The sequence below is a fragment of the Saimiri boliviensis genome, chromosome 6 (genome assembly GCF_048565385.1).
Source record: "Saimiri boliviensis isolate mSaiBol1 chromosome 6, mSaiBol1.pri, whole genome shotgun sequence".
NCBI classification, from domain to species: domain Eukaryota; kingdom Metazoa; phylum Chordata; class Mammalia; order Primates; family Cebidae; genus Saimiri; species Saimiri boliviensis.
Genome location: NC_133454.1, coordinates 119,122,950 through 119,145,333, shown reverse-complemented (window position 1 = coordinate 119,145,333; position 22,384 = coordinate 119,122,950). Strand labels below are relative to the sequence as shown.

The window sequence follows — 22,384 nt, the reverse complement described above, 5'->3', positions numbered from 1 at the left end:
GTATTGTTTTCCTGTTGTCTGACCCAAACTAAGTTAAATCATTTCACCCTCGGGATGGAATCTGCAAAGTAAGTGTAATGACTTACCTCATAGATTCGTTGGCAGAACTAACCAATTAGGTACTCAATGACACATTGCAATTGCCCCATAAATGTTAAACCAGTGCCAAATCTAGTATTTTCCTAGTATCTTTGCGGGGGCCCCCTAGAAAAAGGTCTCAAAGGCTGTGGACCTTAAGGGACCAGCTTGCTAAGCGACCGGCAGGCACTGACAGTTATATGTCACAGGGAAAAAAAAAAAAAAAAAAAAAAAAAAAAAAAACCTAAAACTAAACAAAACAAAAGAATCCCTGCCCCGCCGCCCTCTTCTGGGGAAAGACTGGGGATTGGAAGGCGAACGCTAGAGGACGAACAGAAGCCCTAGGCGTGGCTGGGAGAACCGCCCCTTTGACTCGCGAACACCATCGCAGGAACTCAACCCGCCGGAACTCAACCTGCCGGAACTCAACCCGCCGGAGCTCGCGTTTCTTCCGCTTCCGTCGGGACTCTACAGAGTGCGCAGGAGTGAACGTCACTTCCGCCCCCACTGAGCTGCGTCCTAAGCCGATTCCGGTGAGGCCTTAGGCCGCTGCTGCCTGCAGGCGTGGAGTAGGCCCCTTGTTGTCGCTGTGGGGAGCTCGGCGCCCCCGGACGCCCGTGACCATGTGGAGGCTGCTGGCTCGCGCTAGTGCGCCGCTCCTGCGGGTGCCCTTGTCAGGTCAGAAGTCCCCTTTGGTTCTTAAAGACTATCCCTTTTCCTCCCTAACCCAGAAGCGGCTCTGCATGTTGGAGGAAGCACTGGTTAGGGACTGCGCTGTCCCGCCGCGGACCTCCACTGTAGGGGTTCGTGCAGGAGGGTCGCAGCTGCGTCTGGGACCCGGCGCCCCGAGACCCCGGCTGGCCTTCTGCGGGGCCTGAGCCTCTGAGTCCGTTGAGTGGAACCCGCATTGCACACCTTAAGGCTCCTCCGGCAGAAGTACCTTTGGGCTGGCGGGGTGGCTGACGCCTGTAATCCCAGCACTTTGGGAGGCCGAGGCAGGCGGATCGCTTGAGGTCAGGAGTTTGAAACCAGCCTGGACTACATGGTGAAACCCCGTCTCTACTAAAAATACCAAAAAAAAAAAAAAAAAAAAAAAAAAATTAGCCGGGCATGGTGGCAGGTGCCTGTAATCCCAGCTACCCCGGAGGCTGAGGCAGGAGAATCTCTTGAACAACGTGAGTGGAGGTTGCAGTGAGCCGAGATCGTGCCACTGCACTCCAGCCTGGGCGACAGAGCAAGACTCCTTCTCAAAAAAAAAAAAAAGTACCTTTGGTCCAGGTTGTACCTGGGCTCCGGCCTTGTAACCTGGGTCGTTTAACTCGTTTAACTTCATTTGTCTCTGTAGATTCTTGGGCACCCCTCCCCGCCAGTGCTGGCCTGAAGACACTGCTCCCAGTACCAAGTTTTGAAGGTGAGAACTTGTCTTTCTCCTGTTTGTCTTTTCTCTGCTGGAAACCAGCAGAGGGTGTGAGATGACATAGGAGTGTTCTTGTGTTTCCTATCCCCGTTCACTCTTTCAATAAATATGTTTTTAGAACCTATTATCTTGCCAACCAGTATTCTGAGCACTAGAAATAAATCAAAAGAACAAAGGAAACCAAAAACGTTCCCTGCTCTTAGGGAGCCCTGTCTAATGAGATAGCTTCTCTAACGCCTCCTACTGGTGTGTGGCCCGTGGTCCACTCAGCCAATAGTAATAGTCCTGAAATCTGGATTTTTGGCCGGCACGGTGGCTCAAGCCTGTAATCCCAGCACTTTAGGAAGAGGAGGTGGGCAGATCACCTGAGGCCGGGAGTTTAAGACCAGCCTGCCAACAAAGTGAAACACCGTCTCTACAAAAATACAAAAAATTAGCTGGGCATGGTAGCGCACGCCTGTAATCCCAGCTACTCAGAAGGCCACTGCACTCCAGCCTGGGCAAGAGTGAGACTCTGTCTCAAAGGAAGAAAAAAAATCTGGACTTTTCATGTTCTCTCCAAATAAGGTTACATATATGCGTATATACAATATGTAAAAAGCTTTGTTAAATTTAAGGTAAGGTACAATATTGTAAAACTAGTTTACTTTTTAAAAAATATACTGGAACCCTCAAAAAATGAATAGGGTAATTCACTGAGCTGTATATTTTTAATTTGTCCCTTTGATGTATCTGTGTTAAACTTTGACAGGTTTAAAATTTTTAAAAAGGAAGCCCTGAAAGAATACCAAAGCTATAAACTTGTTCTGAAGATTAAATGAACTAGTGATTTCCAAACAATTGCTGTCATAGCGTTAAATACAGAGTTGGTGATTAATAAATGCGTTTGGATTCAGAAGTTAAAACTTTGCTATCTTTACAGTGTTAGAAACATTTGCATCAGCCCTAGTCATAGCCAGAAGATTCCAGTGTCACTAAAAGCATCTGCAAAAATGTAATGTACCTTTGGAATTATTGTTCAGTGGTAACTTTAAGACTTTCAGGCTGGATATGGCAGCTCACACTTGCAATCGCAACACTTTGGGAATTAAAGGCAAGAAAAATCACTTGAGGCCAGGAGTTTGAAACCAACCTGGGCAACATAGTGAGACCCTGTCTCTATCAAAAATGAAGAAGAAAGAAATTAAGAGTTTCATCTGTTGTAAATTTTTCTAGGGAGAAAATAAGTCTTTTGAGATGTGTAGTTTTACTCTATCCTGGTTGTCTATGCTCCTTTTAGATGTTTCCATTCCTGAAAAACCCAAGCTTAGATTTGTTGAAAGGGTACCACTTGTGCCAAAAGTAAAAAAAGAACCTAGAAATTTGAGTGACATACGGGGACCTTCCACTGAAGCTACGGAGTTCACAGAAGGCAATTTTGCAATCTTGGTGAGTGAATTCAGCATCAAGCAGCTTTGGAATAGAAGCTAGGGAGTAACCGAATCTCATACTTCTTAATTGTAGTCTCTTCCTCTACAGTTTTTATCAGAACTGCCACCAGTTGCTCTCTAAACTCATGTGTACAGAGGCTACTGGGTACCCAGTAAACATTTGGGTTATACCTCTTTTTTTTTTTTTTTTTTTTTAATGTAGAGTGAAAATAATGTAAAAGCAGGAGAAGGAAGGGGCTACCTAATTTGCTCCATAATCAGATCATGAGATCTTTTCAAGCCCTGAAAAAAATAAAACTATCCACAATTTAGGTTGTGGAAAAGAGCTGTTTCCTTACTTGTTGAAGTATCTCTAGCAAAGATGCAGAAAGATCGAGCTTCCATGAAGACTTGATGTCAGCAGCTACACAAATGGGTGTGCCCTAGATTTATTTTCCACAGGCAGCCAGAGTGATATTCTAAAGTCCTCTTCCTGCAGCCTACATGATCACCCCCACTGACCTCTCAGAACCTCCTGCCTGCTCTCCCCATTCCTCACTCTACTCCAGCCACATTGGCTTCTGTTCAACTCGCCAAGCCCACTGTTGTGCCAGGGCCTACACAGAAGCCTTTCTTATGCCTGGCACACTGCTCTGTTTCCCCTTGGCTGGTTGTTCTTTTTATTCTGGCCTTAGCTTTAGATATCACCTCTTAAAAGAAGCCTTCCCTGCCTCTCCACTGAAGTGGGTCCCCCCTCACTCTGTTTATTACTGTGCACCCTATGCTTTTCCTCCATGGAACTTATTAGACCTTAAATTTGTATTTTCAATTGTATCATTGAAGCCATATTTACTACATAATAGTAGAGACATAATAGTAGAGACATAATAGTAGAGCCCATGGAAGATATCGAAGTCACATGTGTTTGTAATTCTCCCATTCACTTTTAGGCATTGGGTGGTGGCTACCTCCGCTGGGGCCACTTTGAAATGATACGCCTGACAATCAACCGCTCTATGGACCCCAAGAACATGTTTGCCATATGGCGAGTACCAGCCCCTTTCAAGCCCATCACTCGCAAAAGTGTTGGGCACCGCATGGGGGGAGGCAAAGGTGCCATTGACCACTACGTGACACCTGTAAAGACTGGCCGCCTTATAGTAGAGATGGGTGGGCGTTGTGAATTCGAAGAAGTGCGAGGTTTCCTTGACCAGGTGGCCCACAAGTTGCCCTTTGCAGCAAAGGCTGTGAGCCGCGAGACTCTAGCGAAGATGCGGAAAGATCAAGAGGAAAGAGAACGTAACAACCAGAACCCCTGGACATTTGAGCGAATAGCCACTGCCAACATGCTGGGCATTCGGAAAGTACTGAGCCCATATGACTTGACGCAGAAGGGGAAATACTGGGGCAAGTTCTACATGCCCGAACGTGTGTAGTGACTGTAGGAGATAACTGTATGGGCTATTGAAAGAAGGATGCTGCACTTTTCAGCCTACCCACTTAAGTCTTTGGGTGGCTCTAAAGTCATAACTAAGGAGCAGCATATGAGTAGATGATTTCTGAAAAACAATGACATTTGTTGATTTAAAATGAAAACTTTATTATATTTTCATTAAATAAAATTTGAGTATCAGGCTATAAATTCTCATTGGTCATTCTTAATCCCTTAGAAGATTTTAAAATAGGCCTCAATGACTGTAAAGTGCTCTTGGTTCTCCTGGGATGTAAGGTGAACATGAAGGCTGAAACAGATGTTTGCGTTCCGCCATCTATGATGCGAGTCTAACTTTACTGCCTTTTATATGTATACACTTCGGGAGCCAGTTTCTGTGATATTTTACTAGGTAAAAACACATTTTTAGTGTAAGAAAAAAACAACAGTACATAGGTCAATTGATTCAACATTTATTGATGCCCAGCTACCCATCTTCTCTCAATCTTGGAATGGGAATGTTGGACAATATGCAAGGAACATACCCTTTGCCTTTTAGCAAAGGAACCAATAGCAAAAGTTAAAGCTGTGGCCTTTTCTAGGTCTGAAATTCTCCAAAGAGGGAGGGTGTTTGGCTCTCTGTTTGTGCCCCTGCAGAATCCAGTACAGTGCTATGTGCCATGCAACATGTAAATTCTTAACTGCTAGTGAATGAGGGCCCCCTAGGACTCATCCCCACAGCTCCAGCTCCCTGTTTGCCCAGATTAATGTTTTCCAGAGATAGCCAGCTGCAGTCTTCTATTCCCTATTCAAACTACAGGAAGCACAAATGAATAGAAATAGTAAACCATTGGCTTTTGAAGGTGGGTAGAATACAGCGCTGACCAAAATATTTTTTAATCTCACTTTTTTAAAAAATTAAGTATCCAAGTAATAATTTACTTTCAGAAGTACAAACTCAGCAATTGTGTGCTCCTCACAGTTGTATACTGTGATTTTTTTTAAATGAATTTTTAGTGAAATTCTTCTAACTAAATCACAAAAAGTTATCTGCACTAGAACATATATTCACATAGCTTGTTTTAAAGCTGAACACAACTGAAGCTTGAATGGAGCTGGGGACAGTATTTAGAACAGCTTCTTTTTTGTTGTTTTGTTTTTTGTTTTGAGATGGAATTTCGCTCTTGTTGCCCAGGCTGGAGTGCAGTAGTGGCACGATCTCGGCTCACTGTAACCTCCACCTCCTGCATTCAAGCAATTCTGCCTCAACCTCCCAAGTAGCATGAGTCACTTGCCTGGCTAATTCTGTATTTTTAGTAGAGATGGGGTTTCACTATGTTGGTCAGGCTGGTCTCAAACTCCTTACCTCAGGTGCCTCGGCCTCCCATGATGCTGGGATTACAGGTGTGAGCCACTGCACCCAGCCTATAACAGTTTCTTACACTTATATTACTGGCCAGCAGTTTCAGCTAGCGACACAAATCAGGTGAGAGGTGAAGTGAGTGATAACCTCATTTTACCTTTCTCACCTGACACCTTTATCTGTTCTTTGTTATGGTTCACAGAGTGTGCCACTGATGTGTGAGGTCAGTCATACTATAAACCTGTTTCTTTTATTTTGTGGGCCTGTATTTAGTTATTAAACCACAGCCCTGGGGCCAGCCATATTCCCCACAGATTAAGAGGCTGCTGATAGAAGTCCACCATCACCACCCATAGAAAAAGCACTTTAAAGTTGATGTGGTAATGGGGAGAAGGGTTGGTAGCATTTTTGCCTAAATAGATCAGCCCATTCCCAAGCAGCTTTACACAGCCTCTGATAATAACAAACCATATTTTCATTGGTACCCTAAAGCGTTTAGGAGTCAAACCCAAGGATTTGTCCATGACTGAAGTAAGAGCTTAATGATAAGTCAGCAGATACGTGAGTACCTGTAAGCAGCAGGCACTGTGCTAAAAAGTGGGGACACAGCAGTGAGCAAGATAGGCATGTGGCTATCCTTAGATAAACTTCACTTTTAAGACTACAGTACTACTGGAGCCTGAAAGAGGGAAACGGATGTAAGGTGGTCAAAGGTGAGACCTCGAAGAGCAGAAGTGCCCTGACTTGACCAAGTCACAGCAATTCAAGTAAGAACCTGTTAAGTTAGGTGCACTATGATAATCTGCCCCTTCACCGCCGTGCTGCACGTGCAGGCTCTAAGTTTCACATCCTAAAGAGGGACCCACTCTGCTTTCTTCTCTACCCTGCAGTCCTCCTTTAAACCGTCTGCCTAATCAGCTATCTGTCTACTTCCTGTCCCTGTCCTCCACCCAATCTGTATTTTTAAGTTTGTTCTTTGCATAATTCTTAATAAGTAGTTGATTGATGCCCTGTTTCCTAAGAAGTTTCATAATGGAAAGAGGAGAAGCTGATGAGTCTGCGTGGAGAAGTGATGGTACCACAGAAGTGGAAGGAGGATTACATATGTCAGTTGACCAATCCGTGAGGGCTGTGGGAGATAACAGAAAAATGAAGGGAAAAAAGTCATAGATTATATAGCATGGTGTTTGTTGCTGGGATCACCAAATCCCTCTTACTCAGGGGTAAGGGACTATACACAAGGCTGTGTTAATTTTCATTAACCTTGAAAGGGAAGAAACTTAATTCGAGTTTACTGTGTGGCCGGCCCTCTTCCAAAAAGTTCAAGATGCATCTAATGCAAGAACTACTTCTTGTTCCTTTTGCACTTCCAGATATCAAGGCTCAAACTATTTAGCAGGAGTCAATATCCTTGACCTGTACAAAGCATTGTGCCACACCTGGTTATAGGACAGATCGCCACCTTCTGTCTTCCCCCTCTCCTCCCACAGACTACCTGCTAACAGTTCATTCTTCGCTCCCTTTTCTGTCTCTGAAACACCCCTTTCCTTAGTTTTCTCTAACCTTTATTAGCACCTAATCCCACCCAGATTAAGGCACCTAGAGTGTCCCCAGAACACAAAGGTTTCGGGTAAGTAAAAGAAGGCCTGACCCTCCCCACAGATGGCTCACCTTTTTCAGGCAAATATGCTCCCAATGGTGGAAGCTAAGATGATCGCAAGGATAATACAGCAGATCATGATCATGATCTTCTTCTGCTCATCCAGACAAGGAAAGAAAGAACACATGAGAAACTACTGCAAAAGCGTTCTGCAGGAAGGGAGACAATTGCATGTGGGCATGGAAGAGGGTATGAAGGAAGAGAGCAACAGAAGGACAAAGGAGATGGATCTGGCTTCTAGAACCCAGAATGTTCATGGAAATGTTATTTCTGGTGAGAGATTCAAAACTTAGATCAGAGCCCCAGAGGATGTTTGGTATGGTCATTCTGCCTTCTAGCTAACATCATGACAGATCTCCCCATTTCCTCCTAGAGCCAGATACTCTCGAGGACTGAACCAAATTCTTTTGGGGGGAACACCTCAATCTGAAACACAAACATAGTGACACTGTATTCTGTGGGAGTTAAACCATGTTCAAAAATTGAACTTTTGAACTATGGCTTAAAAAGATTTGAGCTGCATTCTAAAACCTGAATTAAAATCACCACATGGTGGCACCAAATCACTAAGTGTTTCTACACAGAGATAGAGCCAGGAAACTGTTTCACAATCAATATAAAGTCATTTTTATTTTTAAATTAGCAATAAAATAATCAAATTTACATTTTAAAAGTATAAACAACAACAAAAAAAACCCTTCACATGTTGTATTCCAAACTGTAAGCCCCAGGCCTCCATGTCAGAGGGGAGCAAAGGCCTTTGGAGATCTTGTTTCTTGTTGCTAGAACCCATGCACTGTCTGACATCATAGCCGTGGGCAACAGAATATCCCCTTGGCTCTGTCTGAGTGCTGGATTGTGACTGGCAGTAAGTAGCCTTCACAAAGGAAGCTAACGGATAGTGCCTTGATTAAGGGTGCTCACCCCATCCTAGAAAGCATTAAAATCAAAGCTGAAAATATACATGGTACCCCAAATCAAGGAGACTGCCAGAGACCAGCAGGGGATCTAATGGATTTTACCACTGGGTTAGCACAGACTTGTGCTACACTTGAAGATTTCCTGGCGGCTGCTGCTGCTGCTTACATGATAAGAAATGGGTGAGACAAAGAACCCACCAAGCTCATTAACCCAGTAGCAAGAAGAGGTCCTGTGTAGCCTCTGGTGTTCCCCAACTGACTCAGCCTTGCAGATGGGACATCCTGTAGGCCACATAAATATTAAATTACTGAGGGACGTTCTCAGGACAAGCCTAGCACAGGCAGCATGTGGGGAAGGTTGTCAAAAAATTATACTTCCTGTCTGCTAAGCAGAAAAACTTAATTGGCATCAGTTTAGCTCACTCCAGAGTTCTCATTTTTATTCTCCCAGTACTCATCCAGAAAACAAGTTTCTTGATGATACGAGAAGACCACATTTCCATAGTGATTCATTTGCAGGTAAGCAAATGTCCTTTACCCAATTTTTATCCTAGCTCAAAGTTGGCTTTTTTTTTTTTTTGAGGTCATAGTATCTTCCATTTTTATTTCCTACTTCCTGAGAGACACACGCATGTGTACAAACATCTCATACACAATTAGAATACATCTGGAACACATGAGTGAATACACCAGTGTCATGAAATATTTCCAGAGCTTAAGATTCTAGCACCTTGTCCCTTACCCAGTTTAAAATCCCTGATTATTTTTGGCCCCGAGGCAATAGCTTCACAAAGCATCACAGCAATTTCTACGACTCAGACATGGAAACAAATATTCCATACCCTCAGCCTTTTGCAAAGCATAACCTCAGATGACTGCATCATCCTGATCCCTCAAGTGAATATGAGAGACTACAACATATAGAAAAACCACTAAGGGCTTAATTTAAGGCTGAATTTCAAACAAGTCAACTCTTCAGACCAAAATGACATCTGCCAGTCCCTCATGTTTTCAGGACATAGGGACAACCAACAGGATTGGCATCCTGCCAGGTAGAAGACTAAGATGCAAGCCTTATTGTTGCCATACTTAGAAGAATCCTTCTGCTTTGTTGAAGATACTCCCCTAAAAAAATACATTGCAATTTCTGGGAGAATATTCCATGAGGTAGAAAAATACGGCACCTTAGGCAGATCTCCTAGGGGCTTTCTCAGGTGCAAGGCAAAATCTGACACAGGACAGGGAGGAAGGAAGCAGGGTGGGTTCACACAGTCCAGGAGAAAAGGTACTTGAGAGCCGGTGGGGCAGGAGGAGGCTCTGAGGAGAACTCAGGGTCGCATCAGGTAGATCACATTCCCCCAGGGCGGGATTGTTAGCCGAGTGTCAGGTCCAAGGGTGGTCACAAGGAAACAAAGGAACGGGTTGCACTCGCTCTCAGGAAGGCCATTCAGACTCCATTCTCATCTGAAGACAAGGGTGGCCACACCAGGCTGGAGTGAAATCAGTTTCTAGGAGGCAGGGAAAGGAGGAGCTGATCAGTACACAGGAAGGAGGCAAAGGGCAACAGAAGTCATCCACAAACGGAGAAGGTGGGGAGGAAAGCCCAGAACTCACTGTGAAATAGACAAACCCAAGACAGAACCTGGAGTTAAATATCCCACTGTACAAAGAACACAAAGCCCTACTGTGAGAGGGGGAAAAAATAGAAAAGCCTCTAGGCCTTTTCTAAGCCTTCTCACAGGCTGTCCACACCCATGAAAGGATGCGGTGGGAAGGAACAATTCCTCGTGAATCCCTGCTGTGCAGGGCCCACAGCAGCACTCTCCTGAAGACAGGCTTGCAGGAGCTGCTTTCTGGTTCTCAATCTTCATGAACTCCCCGCTGCCTTTCTTTTAGAAAGCAGAGGGCGCAATTCGAAGTATATGGAAAAAGTTCAGGGGTCATATTATGGCTGCTCCACCTTATGAGCTATGTAGCCTTGGGCAAGTTCCTTAACTTCATTGCTCTTTCCCCATCTGTAACATGAGGATACTATGATCCTAGCCCAAGCAGCTGGCACAGTACTAGGAAATATAAACACACTGTCTTCCTTCCATCCTGTTCAGAGACCTGTCTCCCTTGGGTGACATGGAGGAAGAGGGGAATCCAGACCAAGGCAACAATCAGTCTTGACTTTATTAGGGAACACGGAATAAACTACAGTAAAAGCAGCTTAACAGCTGTTCAGCATTTTAGCATGTTAAATATAGAGTTAGTCAACCAAAAACAACATATTAATTAGTCTGCTCCTCTTTGAGGAGTTACGTCCTCAAAAAATGATTCATACACATGCTGAAGTCCTGGAATTAGGAATGGAAAGGGGCACCATGAATTTGCATATATTTCATCATGGGATAATAACAACTATTATATGTTTCTAAAATCTCAACATCTATTCCAATCAGATTGTTCAGAGCCAAAACAAAATTTAAACTTCACACAAAAAAGTCAAGTGCTAGTCTCCAAGTGCCAGAAAAAAGAGGGGGGAAAAAATCAAGCAACCACCTGTCTATGGGAGGCTGTTAATATCACTGTTGCTTACTTTTCAAGATGAAGTTGAATATTCAATGCTATAATGAGCTGACTTTTAAACCTTTGGTCACATGGAAGGAGGAGGAGTAAGGAGAGACACACTGAAACAGTATAAAAGGAAGGCACAACTCTGGGTACTGCCATGGTATTCTGTGCCAAGTCTTAAAAATGTTTATGCCTTGGTGGCATGTGCCTGTAATCCCAGCCACTCAGGAGGCTGAGGCAGGAGAACTGCCTGAACCCAGGAGGCACAGGTTGCGGTGAGCCGAGATCGCGCCATTGCACTCCAGCCTGGGTAACAAGAGCGAAACTCCGTCTCAAAAAAAAAAATGTTTATGCCTATTATCTCAGTAATCCAATTCATATGAGTTTGTAATAAAGAGAAACTTTAAGTGAGAAAAATATTAAATAAGATTAGTCACACTAAGCTGACAGTGTGTATGCAGTAAAATAACATAAACCTCCAACATTGTGAAAATGTTAAATATTTGTGAGTATGACCACAATCTCGTGTTGACAATTAGATTTACAAAAAGATTTTAATGCTGTGGAATGGTGCTTATAATTTTGTAACTGGGCACAAAACTATGGATAATATAATCTGAACTATGTAAAACTATGCCTGAATGTGTGAACATGCCACAGGTTATCAGTAATAATATTAAAAGTTGAGTACTTTTATTTTCTCTGTATTTTATAGGTCAGTTTTTTAACAATACATGCTATATTTTATTCAGAAAAATATTTTAAAAGTCACTGGTTGGGCACAGTGGCTCATGCCTGTAATCCCAGCACTTTGAGAGGCTAAGGCAGGCAGATCACTTGAGTGCCGGAGTTCAAGATTAGCCTGGGTGACATGGCAAAACCTTGTTTCTACAAAAAATATAAAAGTTATCTTGGCGTGTTGGTGTACACCTATACTCCCAGCTACTCAGGAGGCTGAGGCGGGAGGATCACCTGAGCCTGGGAGGCAGAGGTTGCAGTGAGCCAAGATCACACCACTGCACTCCAGCCTGGGTGACAAACATAATGAGACAGCGTCTCAAAAAAAAAAAAAAAAAAAAAAAAAAAAAAAAAAAAAAAAAATTTAAGTCACAAAAGTCTTTAGTTGCATTATGTGGAGTAAAAAAGAAAAAAATAATAATTAAAAAGTCACAAAAGTCTTAATAGTCCCAATAGCCAGATTCTTGATATGCTCACTACTATTAAATGCAATTCAGGCTGGGTGCAGAGGCTCACGCCTGTAATCCCAACACTCTGGAGGCTGAGATGGAAGGATCACCTGAGGTCAAGAGTTCAAGACCATCCTGGCCAACATGGCAAAACCCCTACCTAATATAAAAATGAGCCGAGTGCAGTAGCATGTGCCTATAATCCCAGCTACTCAGGAGGCTGAGGCAGGAGAATCGCTTGAACCCAGGAGACGGAAGTTGCACTGAGCCTAGATCATGCCACTGCACTCCAGCCTGGGTGACAGAGCAAGACTGTCTCAAAAAAAAAAAAAAAAAAGTGATTCAGTAGTATGTCTACAATTTTTAACAAGTTTTCAAAAAAATTAACAGTCTAAATTTTAACATCACTATCCTCTGAGATTCTCCAGGCTTTATAGGTAATGATAATGGCTACCTTCTTTTACAAAGAGAAGCTGGTCCCCTATTAGCTGTGTGAACTTGGCCCTGTTATTTAACTTCTCTTTGACTGAGTTTCTTTGTCTGTAAAATGTGCATCATACTGTATCTGTCTCATAGGATGTTGTAAGGATTCAATGATACATGTCTAATGTGTTTAGTACATTGTCTGGTACAACGCAACACTCAAAAGTGTGTTAATTATCATCATTTAAGACCCAACCGATCAGCAACAAAGAAAACCCTGCAGACCCAAATTCCAATTCAGAGCTTCATTTACATTGAAAAGGATACAGAAAGTAAAGCCCAACATCCATGAAAATCAGTAAGAATTCAGAAGACAGACCCCAGATCCAAGGCAGACCCCAGATCCAATGTACTCAACCTAGGAGCATGCTTCCTGAGTATGGGGAGTTGAAAGGGGTGTTCAGGTACACTGGGAGAAGTGGTGAGAAATATGACAAGACAGAGATTGGGGACAGAATATACAGGATAGGAACAAACAGAGACCTCACCCATGTACTGCAGCCAGAAACCAAGAATAGAACTGTAAGGAGATAAGGAATCCACAGGCTACTGAAAAGTTTTAGAAAGCTCAGTGTGTCCAAGGACAATAATAGTGGGAAAGAAGACGAATTTGAAATCCCAAGCTAATTTCCTCTTGAGGAGCCAAATCCAGAGTCCCCAAGAACCATTCGTTTACTTACATTTCAGTGCAGCAGCCTCTTAGGCCACTCTTATTTCAGCCCAACGGAAAGTCCAATAATCAATGCTAAAATGCCCAGCAACACAACTACTACCACAATGATAATTATCAATTTCTGGAGAGAGGAATAAGACAAAAACAAATTATTACAAACAACCAAAAAACAAAACAACTCATCCAAAACCCAAGCTCTGTCACCTCTACATAGAAAATATCTTACCAATCTGAATGAGAAGCCAACATCTCTACATACAGACATCCTTCTAGGATACTTTATTTTTAAGATAGGATTTTTCTCTGTCACTCAGGCTAGAGTGCAGTGGCACGATCATGGCTCACTGCAGCCTCAACCTCCTGAGCTCAAGTGATCCTCCTGCCTCAGTCTCCTGAGTAGCTAGGACTATAGGCATGCACCACCATGCTCAGCTCATTGTTTTATTTTTGTAGGGGCAGAGTCTTCCCATGTTGCCCAGGCTGGTCTCAAATTCCTGGGCTCAAGTAATCCTCTCACCTCAGCCTCCCAAAAGGGAGGCTAGGTATGGTGGTTTATACCTGTAATCACATCACAGGTATAAAACACCACACCCAGCCTAGGACATTTTACATTTTTTAAATTACTTACAGGCTAGCAATACCAGCAAAGGGAAATATGAGGTCGCTCTCAGTTCTCAGCTCACACTGTAGTTCTGCATATGTGGACAGATATGATCAGAACCACTATCATGGGGTCTCTAAGGAGCACTTGGCCAAGATAAAAAGTGGCTGATTTTTCCCTTTTTAAGAGGGAATGTAAAGGCATTTTTGATAGAGTCCTCATTTCCTACTTTTGTCCATTTTGTCCCGTAAAGTACACTTCTACCTGTCAGACCCGGTACACTGCCTGGATATGAGAAAATGCCATCCATTCCGGATTCACCCCATCAAATAACTTCCCAGTCCCCTAAATGCCTGTAGAAGCAATAGGTAAAGTTGGAAGAAAAACAAAGAACAATGGTATCAGAGCCCAGGAGAACTAGTCAAAGGAGAAAAGTCTAAAAAGCAGAAGCCACCAGAGCTGGATACCCACAGTCATGAGCCCAGAAGCCTTGAAGTCCTTAAGCAGGAGGGGCACCAGAGGGTGGGCAAATATGGTGGTGTGGTAGAAAGAGAATGCCTGGGACCTAAACTTGAATCCCAGTGCCTCTACTCACTCGGTGGCCTGAAGTCAGTTACTGAACCCCTGACCCTCAACTGTCTCCTTTATAAAGTAGAAATAACAGGTACTGCATCAGCTATAAGACAATGTATACATAGCAGTTAGCAAGGGCCAAGTACAAGGTAGAGAAAAAGAGAAGGGAGGCAGGGTTTGGGAGCCTGGAGTGAAAGACAATGAAGAGGGTTTCTCAACAGAGGAGTCAAGCGTAACATCTGAAAGTCTCATGAGCTAAGTCCAGGAGAAGATCAGCAGCAACACCTGGGCCATGCATCCATCCTATAGAACTGCCTTTCAAGTGTGGGTTCCTGGAGAGACAGCTTGTGAGCCAGATCCATGCAAGGCACACCTGAGAAGGAAGGGCAGCCAGCTGGTTCTAGGAAAGGCTGAGGGAGGGGTTGACGAGGCCACGACAGGGAGGGAGGCGTGGGCTCAAGGACACAGGTGGGGATGGCCAGGGAGAGGAGAAGCCGGTAAGACAGCTGAGACTAAGGTGCTCACCCTCCGGGCTTCACTCTGATACTTGACAGCCTTTTTGGTATCTGCCACGGCCCGCTCCACGAAGCCCACTGACTGGTCCATGTTGTTCTCAATACGGTCAATCATGGATCCCTTTCCCCAGACGCAAGAGGTGGCGGCAGCAGAAACAGAGATAGGGAGAGGGAAGAGAAAGAGCAAGACACAGCTAACCAAATGGACTCTCTTCTCTGAAGGCAACAGGAGAGTCTCACCTTCCGGGCCTGACTCTGGTATTTCACAGCTTTTTTAGTTTCATCTCGTGCCTTCTCCACGTGGTCCACTGTGTGCATGACATTCAACTCTATGTTATCTAACATCTCACCCTGCAAAGAACAGACTCTGGTCACACCCAATAAATGCCCCAGGACAGTCCTAGCCAACGTGGGGAAGGGATTCTCTTTCTTCTCATCTTCAGTGGTAAGAGGAGAACCCAGAAACCTTGATGCGTGACCTTCCACAGGACACCCATTCACATTTTCCGTGGGACTACGTGTGGCTCCTCAGTCCTTGGTGGTGGGTTGGGGTGGTGGTCACTTGTCCAAGAAGCATTCACTGAATTTTACTACTTCTCTGTGCCCAGCACTCCACCAGGCATCCAGAACATACTGTCTAGATGCCTGGTAACTACATATAAATACACTCTGAGGTATCCCTGGACAACCTTTTTTATATATTTTTCACACTTAAACACATGGAGAAGAACCAAAATAAGGATATCTCATGTTCTTAGGACATCACCAGGATGCTGGCCTCTTCCTGGTCATTCAGACCTGAAGCAACATCATTCAGCCTGAATTGAGTACATTCAGTAACTGCAGAAGAGTGCCTGGCACACAGTAGGTGCTTAATAAGTAGCTGAGGTGGGGAACATTTGCTTTCTCTAAGTTATTTCCAGGCCCTCTAAGTGACAGATATTGGGTTTACCCAGGCTATTTGGTTATATTTTCCCTTCCAGACAGTGGTCTCTTGATAAGATTCCCAACCGTTTCCTAGCAATTACTTCCTGACAGGGAAGTTTAATCATAACAATGAATCTTAGGCTTCTTAGGAATTCTCCTCAACTACTCAGACCCTCCTCAACCCTACTCTTTCACTTTATGGTAGTCTGTAAACAGAACAAGGCACTTACCATCACTTGAATCTCAAGCCAGTTCCTCAGCAAAGCAGTGTGGGGAAAAAGAAAAGGTGGGATGGAGGGACTTGAGAAATGGTCTCGGAGGCCAGTAGGGAATCGGGGAAACCACCCAGGCCCTCAGCAGGGAACCAACATCAAAAACCAGTCAAGCCGTGCTGGGGCTTCAACTAGGTTTTGCAGTCTACCTACTATGGAAATAATTTTCTCTCCTATCCAGGTGTCAGAGCAGCTGGAAGTTCATGGCAACAGTGCACAGCACCGTGACCCTGTGGCACACTTAACTGTCCCGTAGGAACTGGGAACCATCTGACTACATGACACTAGCCCCTTATGCAGGCAATCCAGAACTCTATCCCAAGCAAGCATGCCTGGGACAAAGTGAGCTGTTAAACTAAGCACGATGAGTGTTGTGAGTCTTTCCGTAAATGCTATTTTACTACTCCTTCATTCATGTTGTTGTCTGCTTTGTGCCTTAGTGAAAGGTGTCAAAATTTTTAGAAAAACACAAACAGGAAAAACAAAACAAAAACTTCTGTTAAACCTAAGCTTTCTCTGTGGACCAGAGAAAAGATCACATTTTCAATGTCATCAGTGAACTAGTCCGTATCAGGAAACTGTTTCAAAGCATCACCATTAGGAACCCCCATCGCTGATTATTACAAAAGATAAGAAAGAAAAAAGACAAATCCTGGGATGACCGCTTGAGCCTGGGAGATCAAGCTTCAGTGGGCTGTGATCATGCCACTGCCCTCTAGCCTGTGCAACAGAGCAATACCTCATCTTAAAAATAAAAATAAATTTTTAAATTTTTAAATCTGGGGGAACTAGGTAATTGACAGAACACATCAACCTCTATGTCAACTATCAACGACTGCAAGGCCAAAAGGACGAGCAAGAATGAAAAGGCCAAGATCACCCAAAGTGTCAACGTTCAATTTGAATGCACACTTTCTCATGGAATTCCATTTGTCTTTTATGCAAATTCCCAATGGTTCTCCCACCTTGTCACTGGCTTCCAGTATTCCCTTCCTACTGTTCTCCAGAGACCCTGAGCTTTCCTCTCCTCCCTCCCCACCATGCTGGGACTCACTGCCACTTACCTGATTCTCCACCAGCATGGCGATGTCCATAAACATGTCGTGAAGCTCCTTGATGCTGCTCTCCAGCCTCACAATGTCCTTGTGCCGTCCCTCAATCTCACTGAGGGCTTGCTTGGAAATCTGTGAGTCAATGATCTACAACAGGCCACACACAGAGAGACGGTCAGCTACCCCTGCAAGAAAAGCTGCCCCTGTCAGCCCTCACACACACTCCTGGGGAGCTTCTTGCCTCCCTGAACTCCCTGCACCTGCAGCACCCCCTCCGCCTGCTGGACTGCATGAGCTCCACAGTGGCCTCCCTGCTCATGAGAGGGATGCGCTATCCAAGCACACAGGGCACTCACCCCAGAAGTAAAGATGGCTGGGTTGCCACTCTCCAGCATCTCCTCCAGCTCCTCATCTGTTGTCTTTTTGCCGGCTTTATAACAAAAGAAGTAGAGCATCAAATATAAGATCACAGTGAAACAGCATTTGATAAGGTCCCTGAAAACTAGGAACGTGACTTCCCTATAAAGACCATGGCCTTTACAACACTCCAATTGTCTCCTGACTCATCTTATTTCTCCCCTAATCCAAGCCATCCTAAACAGTATCAGCAATTACCTTCCTAAAGCACATTATCTCATTACATTGCTTCCCAGCTCAGAGCATTTCTTTGCCCCATTCACTACACTATGGCGTCCAAGGCCCTCATAACATGCCAGTTCATGGGCAAGCCCTCCCTCAATCCATCCTAACCTTAAGTTACTCCAGACACACCCTTTTCCCAGACCCTGGACAACCTGCCACTCCTGAACACACTCGCTCTTTCTTGATTACGTTCATACCATTCCTCTCACCCAAAGCACCTTCCACCCCGAAGGGCCCTGCCTTCCACACTACTAAATTCCTAAAGGGTATGGCTTTATTTATTTCTCTATTCCTCCCAGCAACTTACACCACACTTTTTATTTCGTAAATGTGCTTTGCTGTCAAACAGACAGCAAAATGATACCATGAGTGCACAGGACAGCAACTGTGTGGCAAGCAATTCCCTTCTCTATAGGAGAAGATGCTGGACCCCATACAATAAAACTACTTGGGCCTGATAAGCACGGTGTCACCTTTCAGCCTACAGCACAGCATTCAGGATATGCCAGTGCAATAGGATCTGCCCTAGACTTAGGCACAAAGTATGCAGGCTGCTTGCTCTCCCAGGGCCTCAAAACTTGGGATGGACAACCAGGTGGCAGGAAAGGTGGAGGGCACACGCCAAACCTCAAGCACATACTGATTTCGAGCTGCCGCTGGATTCGCCCTTTGCTGCGTTCTCGGAAGTCCACCTGAGCTTCATTGTATTTGGTCATCACCTCCACAAACTTCCGAGAAAGGACAGAGTGCTGTGGGACAATGTAAAATGCAGTCAGCCCGAGTGGTTCTGTAACTGTTATGGAACCCCTCCCCGTCCCCACTTAGCCATCTACAGTAGCACTGGACTTGGAATCGACCAGGTATCAACCCAAGGTTTTTGTTTCCTAGCTTTGCGCCCCTGGGAGAGTCCACTGCCCTTTCCAAAGCATGGTTTCAGCACCAGTTTACTGAAACCGGTTTACTGCTGACCTCACAAGGTAATTGTGAGGCCAGCGGTCATCTCTAAATCTCTAAGCCCTACAGCCACGTGGACTAGTAGCATTTTTGCAGCACAACACTTGCATTCTAAAACTGTCAGATTCCCTTCCCACATGTCATACTTACCAAAGATCCTTGAGTTCTTACCCTAAACTCATCTCCCCAACTTCTCTTGCTTCTAAGCAGATGTTCTCTCAACAGCCCTGGATGCCTAAGCTAAAACATTCCTAAGAATTTGTATTCCTCGCTCACCTCTCAGCATCAAGCCCTACTTACTGGTTTTTCCTTTGGAAAATCACCAATATTTATACTTTTCCAAACCCACTACCACCAGGCAAATTTAGACCAACATCATTGCAAAAACCTAACTAGGGACCTTCCAGTCCCCTGCCTCCTTCCCACTTACAAACGGTTTCTAAATGGCTACCATAATAATCCTCCTAATATACTGCTGCCTGAAGCAAATGCCTGTAAGTTACCACATCAGATCCAAATTCTCTAGACTGCTCCTCAAAGACCTCTAGAATGTGGCACTATATTATCTACTAAAAATTATGTGCCCACTATCCCACAGCAAACCTTTTCCTTCAGAAAGCCTATTGTCTTCCTGTCTGCCCCTTATGTCTACCCCCGACCACTACCAACCACTGCTGCCAACACACATACACGTGTAAACCCCACTCCTGCCCCTGTACCTCTCAGAGAGGGGAAACTGCTTCCTGAGCCTGCTCAAGGTGACACTCTGGCCCAGCGTCCTCTGGCAACCCCCAGTTCTTCCTGACATCTTTGGATGTTGCCAGTACCATGCATGTGTCTTTTTTTTTTTTTGAGATGAAATCTCGCTCTGTCACCCAGGCTGGAGTGCAGCAGCACGATCTCGGCTCACTGCGAACTCCGTCTCCCGGTTCAAGCGATTCTCCTGCCTCAGCCTCCCGAGTAGCTGGAACTACAGGCATGCACCACCATGCCTGGCTCATTTTTGTATATTTAGTAGAGATGGGGTTTTACCACATTGGCCAGGCTGGTCTCGAACTCCGGACTTCAGGTGATCTGCCCACCTCAGCCTCCCAAAGTGCTGGGATTACAGGCATGAGCCACCACACCTGGCCACATGCGTCTTCTCATCCCATCCTCCTGCTGGGTCTTAGGTAATAGCTTTCTATGCCACTTGAATGGCATGCCAATTCTTTAAAGACAAAGATCATATCTTGGATGACCCCTAAAGTGCCTAGCTCCAAAAGTGACAACTAATGACTTAGTGAGAAGATATTAATTTCCTCTCCTGTAAAACAAGGAAGCACACTAAATCCTATGCTGTACTCTAGGAAGCCTGAAGAAGCTCTTCAGGGGCCTCCTTAGAGAAAAGGGTACAGGAGAGGGGCCAAAAGGGCCGGACTCTGGCCCTGATCCCTATTTCAACCTGGAAAGTTCCCCTCTACCAGTTCTTAAAACTGAGTTTCAAATAAGGACTATATAAAAAAAAAAAAAAAAATCCTTCCCCAGTTAAGGAAAAATAATAAGAGATTGGACTAGATAATCATAAGACCAGGAAAAGTCTTACCTGGGATTTCCGAATCCGAAGGTCTGCTGATGACCTGACCTCATCTTCTTCGATATGCTTCTCCATGCCTGAACAGGAGAGGAAGGTTATATTCAAAGTCTAACTCCTCCTCCAAGAAACGTGCTCTTCAATAAAACTTCCTCACTCATTCCCACAAACCCCAGCCCATGGAGATGGAACAAGAGGTAGGTGTCACCTCAAAAGGTCATCTCCCAGGTGAGCCACAGGATGTACATTCCACAACCTTTACAACAACCAGATTTTAACATAACAATTAACAGCACGGGTTTTGGTTACCAAGAGACTTAGGCTTGAATCCTTGCCCTACACTTAGTAGGTGTGATTTTAAAAAAGCCACTTAACCGCTCTTAATGGACCTGTTCTCTCATCTGTAAAACATAGTAACAGTCCCTCCCTCACAATACTAATGTGAAGATTAAGTTAGAAGACACATAAAGTGCCTAGCACGGTGGCAGATGCACTATCACTGTTATTCCTGGAATCTGCTGCTAATGACCCCTCCAGTTAAAATATTTACTGCGATTTACTTGAGGGGAATAAATGGTAAACTGGGCTAAGCAATAATGCTTTCTCCTCTGATCAATAGCATGCATGCATCAAATACACTGGGCAAGAATGCAGGCTATCACCACAGAACTAAGCAAATCTTCTGGGCCCTGGAAGAATTGAATCTATGACAGTAGCTTCATTGAACTATCCTCTCCCAAATGGGGAAAGTGAGGGTATGAGAAGGTAATATGCCTAGCCCACCAAGAAATATCTGTAGACTGAATGATATCTCTTGCATCTATATAGCTCTAAAATGACTATTCAAATGCATGTAAGTAGCTGGGCATTGTGGCTCATACCTGGAATCCCAGCACTTTGGGAGGCTGAGGTAGGTGAATCACTTGAGGCCGGGAGTTCGAGACCAGCCTGGCCAACATGGCAAAACCTTGTCACTACTAAAAGTACAAAAATTATCCAACCGTGGTGGTGCATGCCTGTAATCCCAGCCACTTGGGAGACTGAGGCATGAGAATCACTTGAACTCAAGAGGCAGAGACTGCAGTGAGCCAAAATTGTGCCAATGCCTTCCAGCCTAGGCAACAGAGCAAGACGCTTTTTCTTTCCTTTTTTTTTTTTTTTTAAGTATGTAGTTGCCAGGGAAATAAGACCAATAAGAGAAATGTTGATGGGCCGGGCACAGTGACTTATGCCTGTAATCCCAGTACTTTGGGATGCCAACGCAGGTGGATCACTTGAGGTCAGGAGTTTCAGACCAGCCTGGCCAACATGGTAAAACTCCATCTTTACTAAAAATACAAAAATTAGCTGGGCATGGTAGCACATGCCTGTAATCCCAGCTACTTGGCAGGCTAAGGCAGGAGAATTGCTTGAACCCAGGAGGTGGAGGTGGCAGTGACCCAAGATTATGCCACTGCACTCCAGCCTGGGGCCCAGAATGAGACTCTCTCTGTCTCAAAAAAAAAAAAAAAAAAAAAAAAAATAGAAAGAAAGAAAAGAAAGGTTGAAAGACTGAGTTTAAGAACCAGGACCAAGTCACACAACTACTCAGCAGCTAAAAGCACATTTTTATTCTCATCTTCTAGCTTCTGGACTCTTTCAAGTACAGTGAGGATTTAAGAAAAGGTAAATTTCTGGGGCTACGACGGATCATTGCAGGGACAGAGCCCAAACCACAAGCAAAGATGGGTCAAGGGGTGTCACTTTGAACAAGGTAGCTTCAGTTCAGAAAGCTGGACCCAGAGTGAGCTGGAATCTCAGTCTGTCACCCAGGCTGGAGTGCAATGTCACGATCTCAGCTCACTGAGACCTCCACCTCCCAGGTTCAAGTGATTCTCCTGCCTCAGCCTCCCGAGCAGTGGGGATTATAGGTGCGCGAGCTGAGACAGATGGCGGTGGGGACTGGGTTGTTCCCTTTGTTCCCTTCTTACTCTTTAGTTTGTTGCGGACGTTGTTGGCCCTCTTCTTAATCTCAGTCGTGAGCTGCTCTAGGTCATCCTTGGTTTCTGGGTAAACAAAGGCAGGCAGGATCCATTAGAAAGGAGAGGACTGATTCTT

At 44.6% G+C, this 22,384-nt stretch overlaps 2 protein-coding genes across 15 annotated transcripts in view; one reads left to right on the top strand and one right to left on the bottom strand.

The window, feature by feature from the left end:
- Positions 1 to 671: 671 nt before the first annotated feature.
- Positions 672 to 4,546, top strand: MRPL16 (mitochondrial ribosomal protein L16). Its single transcript, XM_039470428.2, has 4 exons — positions 672 to 756; positions 1,424 to 1,489; positions 2,775 to 2,923; positions 3,855 to 4,546. The coding sequence occupies exons 1-4, from the start codon at positions 702 to 704 to the stop codon at positions 4,338 to 4,340; spliced, it is 756 nt and encodes a 251-aa protein (XP_039326362.1). The 5' UTR covers positions 672 to 701; the 3' UTR covers positions 4,341 to 4,546.
- Positions 4,547 to 4,615: 69 nt separating this feature from the next.
- STX3 (syntaxin 3) overlaps positions 4,616 to 22,384 on the bottom strand; it is a 51,729-nt gene continuing 33,960 nt past the window's right edge. For 3 of the 14 annotated variants that reach the window (XM_074401525.1, XM_074401524.1, XM_074401527.1), the window contains exons 4-10: positions 22,258 to 22,332; positions 20,300 to 20,367; positions 18,401 to 18,509; positions 17,475 to 17,548; positions 17,131 to 17,265; positions 14,878 to 14,988; positions 13,213 to 14,725 (exon numbers count right to left, since the gene is read on the bottom strand). In XM_074401525.1, coding sequence (XP_074257626.1) covers positions 14,579 to 14,725; positions 14,878 to 14,988; positions 17,131 to 17,265; positions 17,475 to 17,548; positions 18,401 to 18,509; positions 20,300 to 20,367; positions 22,258 to 22,332 — 719 coding nt within the window. In that variant the 3' untranslated portion in view covers positions 13,213 to 14,578. Of the gene's footprint in view, positions 7,454 to 7,962; positions 9,788 to 13,185; positions 14,726 to 14,877; positions 17,266 to 17,474; positions 17,549 to 18,400; positions 18,510 to 20,299; positions 20,368 to 22,257; positions 22,333 to 22,384 lie in introns of those variants that run through there. The other 11 variants (XM_010335078.3, XM_003920173.4, XM_074401528.1 and 8 more) reach the window with 11 other exon arrangements.

Coding starts and splice junctions, on each gene's coding strand:
- MRPL16 (XM_039470428.2), top strand. CDS start 702: ATGTGGAGGCTGCTGGCTCGCGCTAGTGCGCCGCTCCTGCGGGTGCCC. Junction 757..1,423: donor CCTGCGGGTGCCCTTGTCAG/GTCAGAAGTCCC, acceptor TTGTCTCTGTAG/ATTCTTGGGCACCCCTCCCC. Junction 1,490..2,774: donor CCCAGTACCAAGTTTTGAAG/GTGAGAACTTGT, acceptor TGCTCCTTTTAG/ATGTTTCCATTCCTGAAAAA.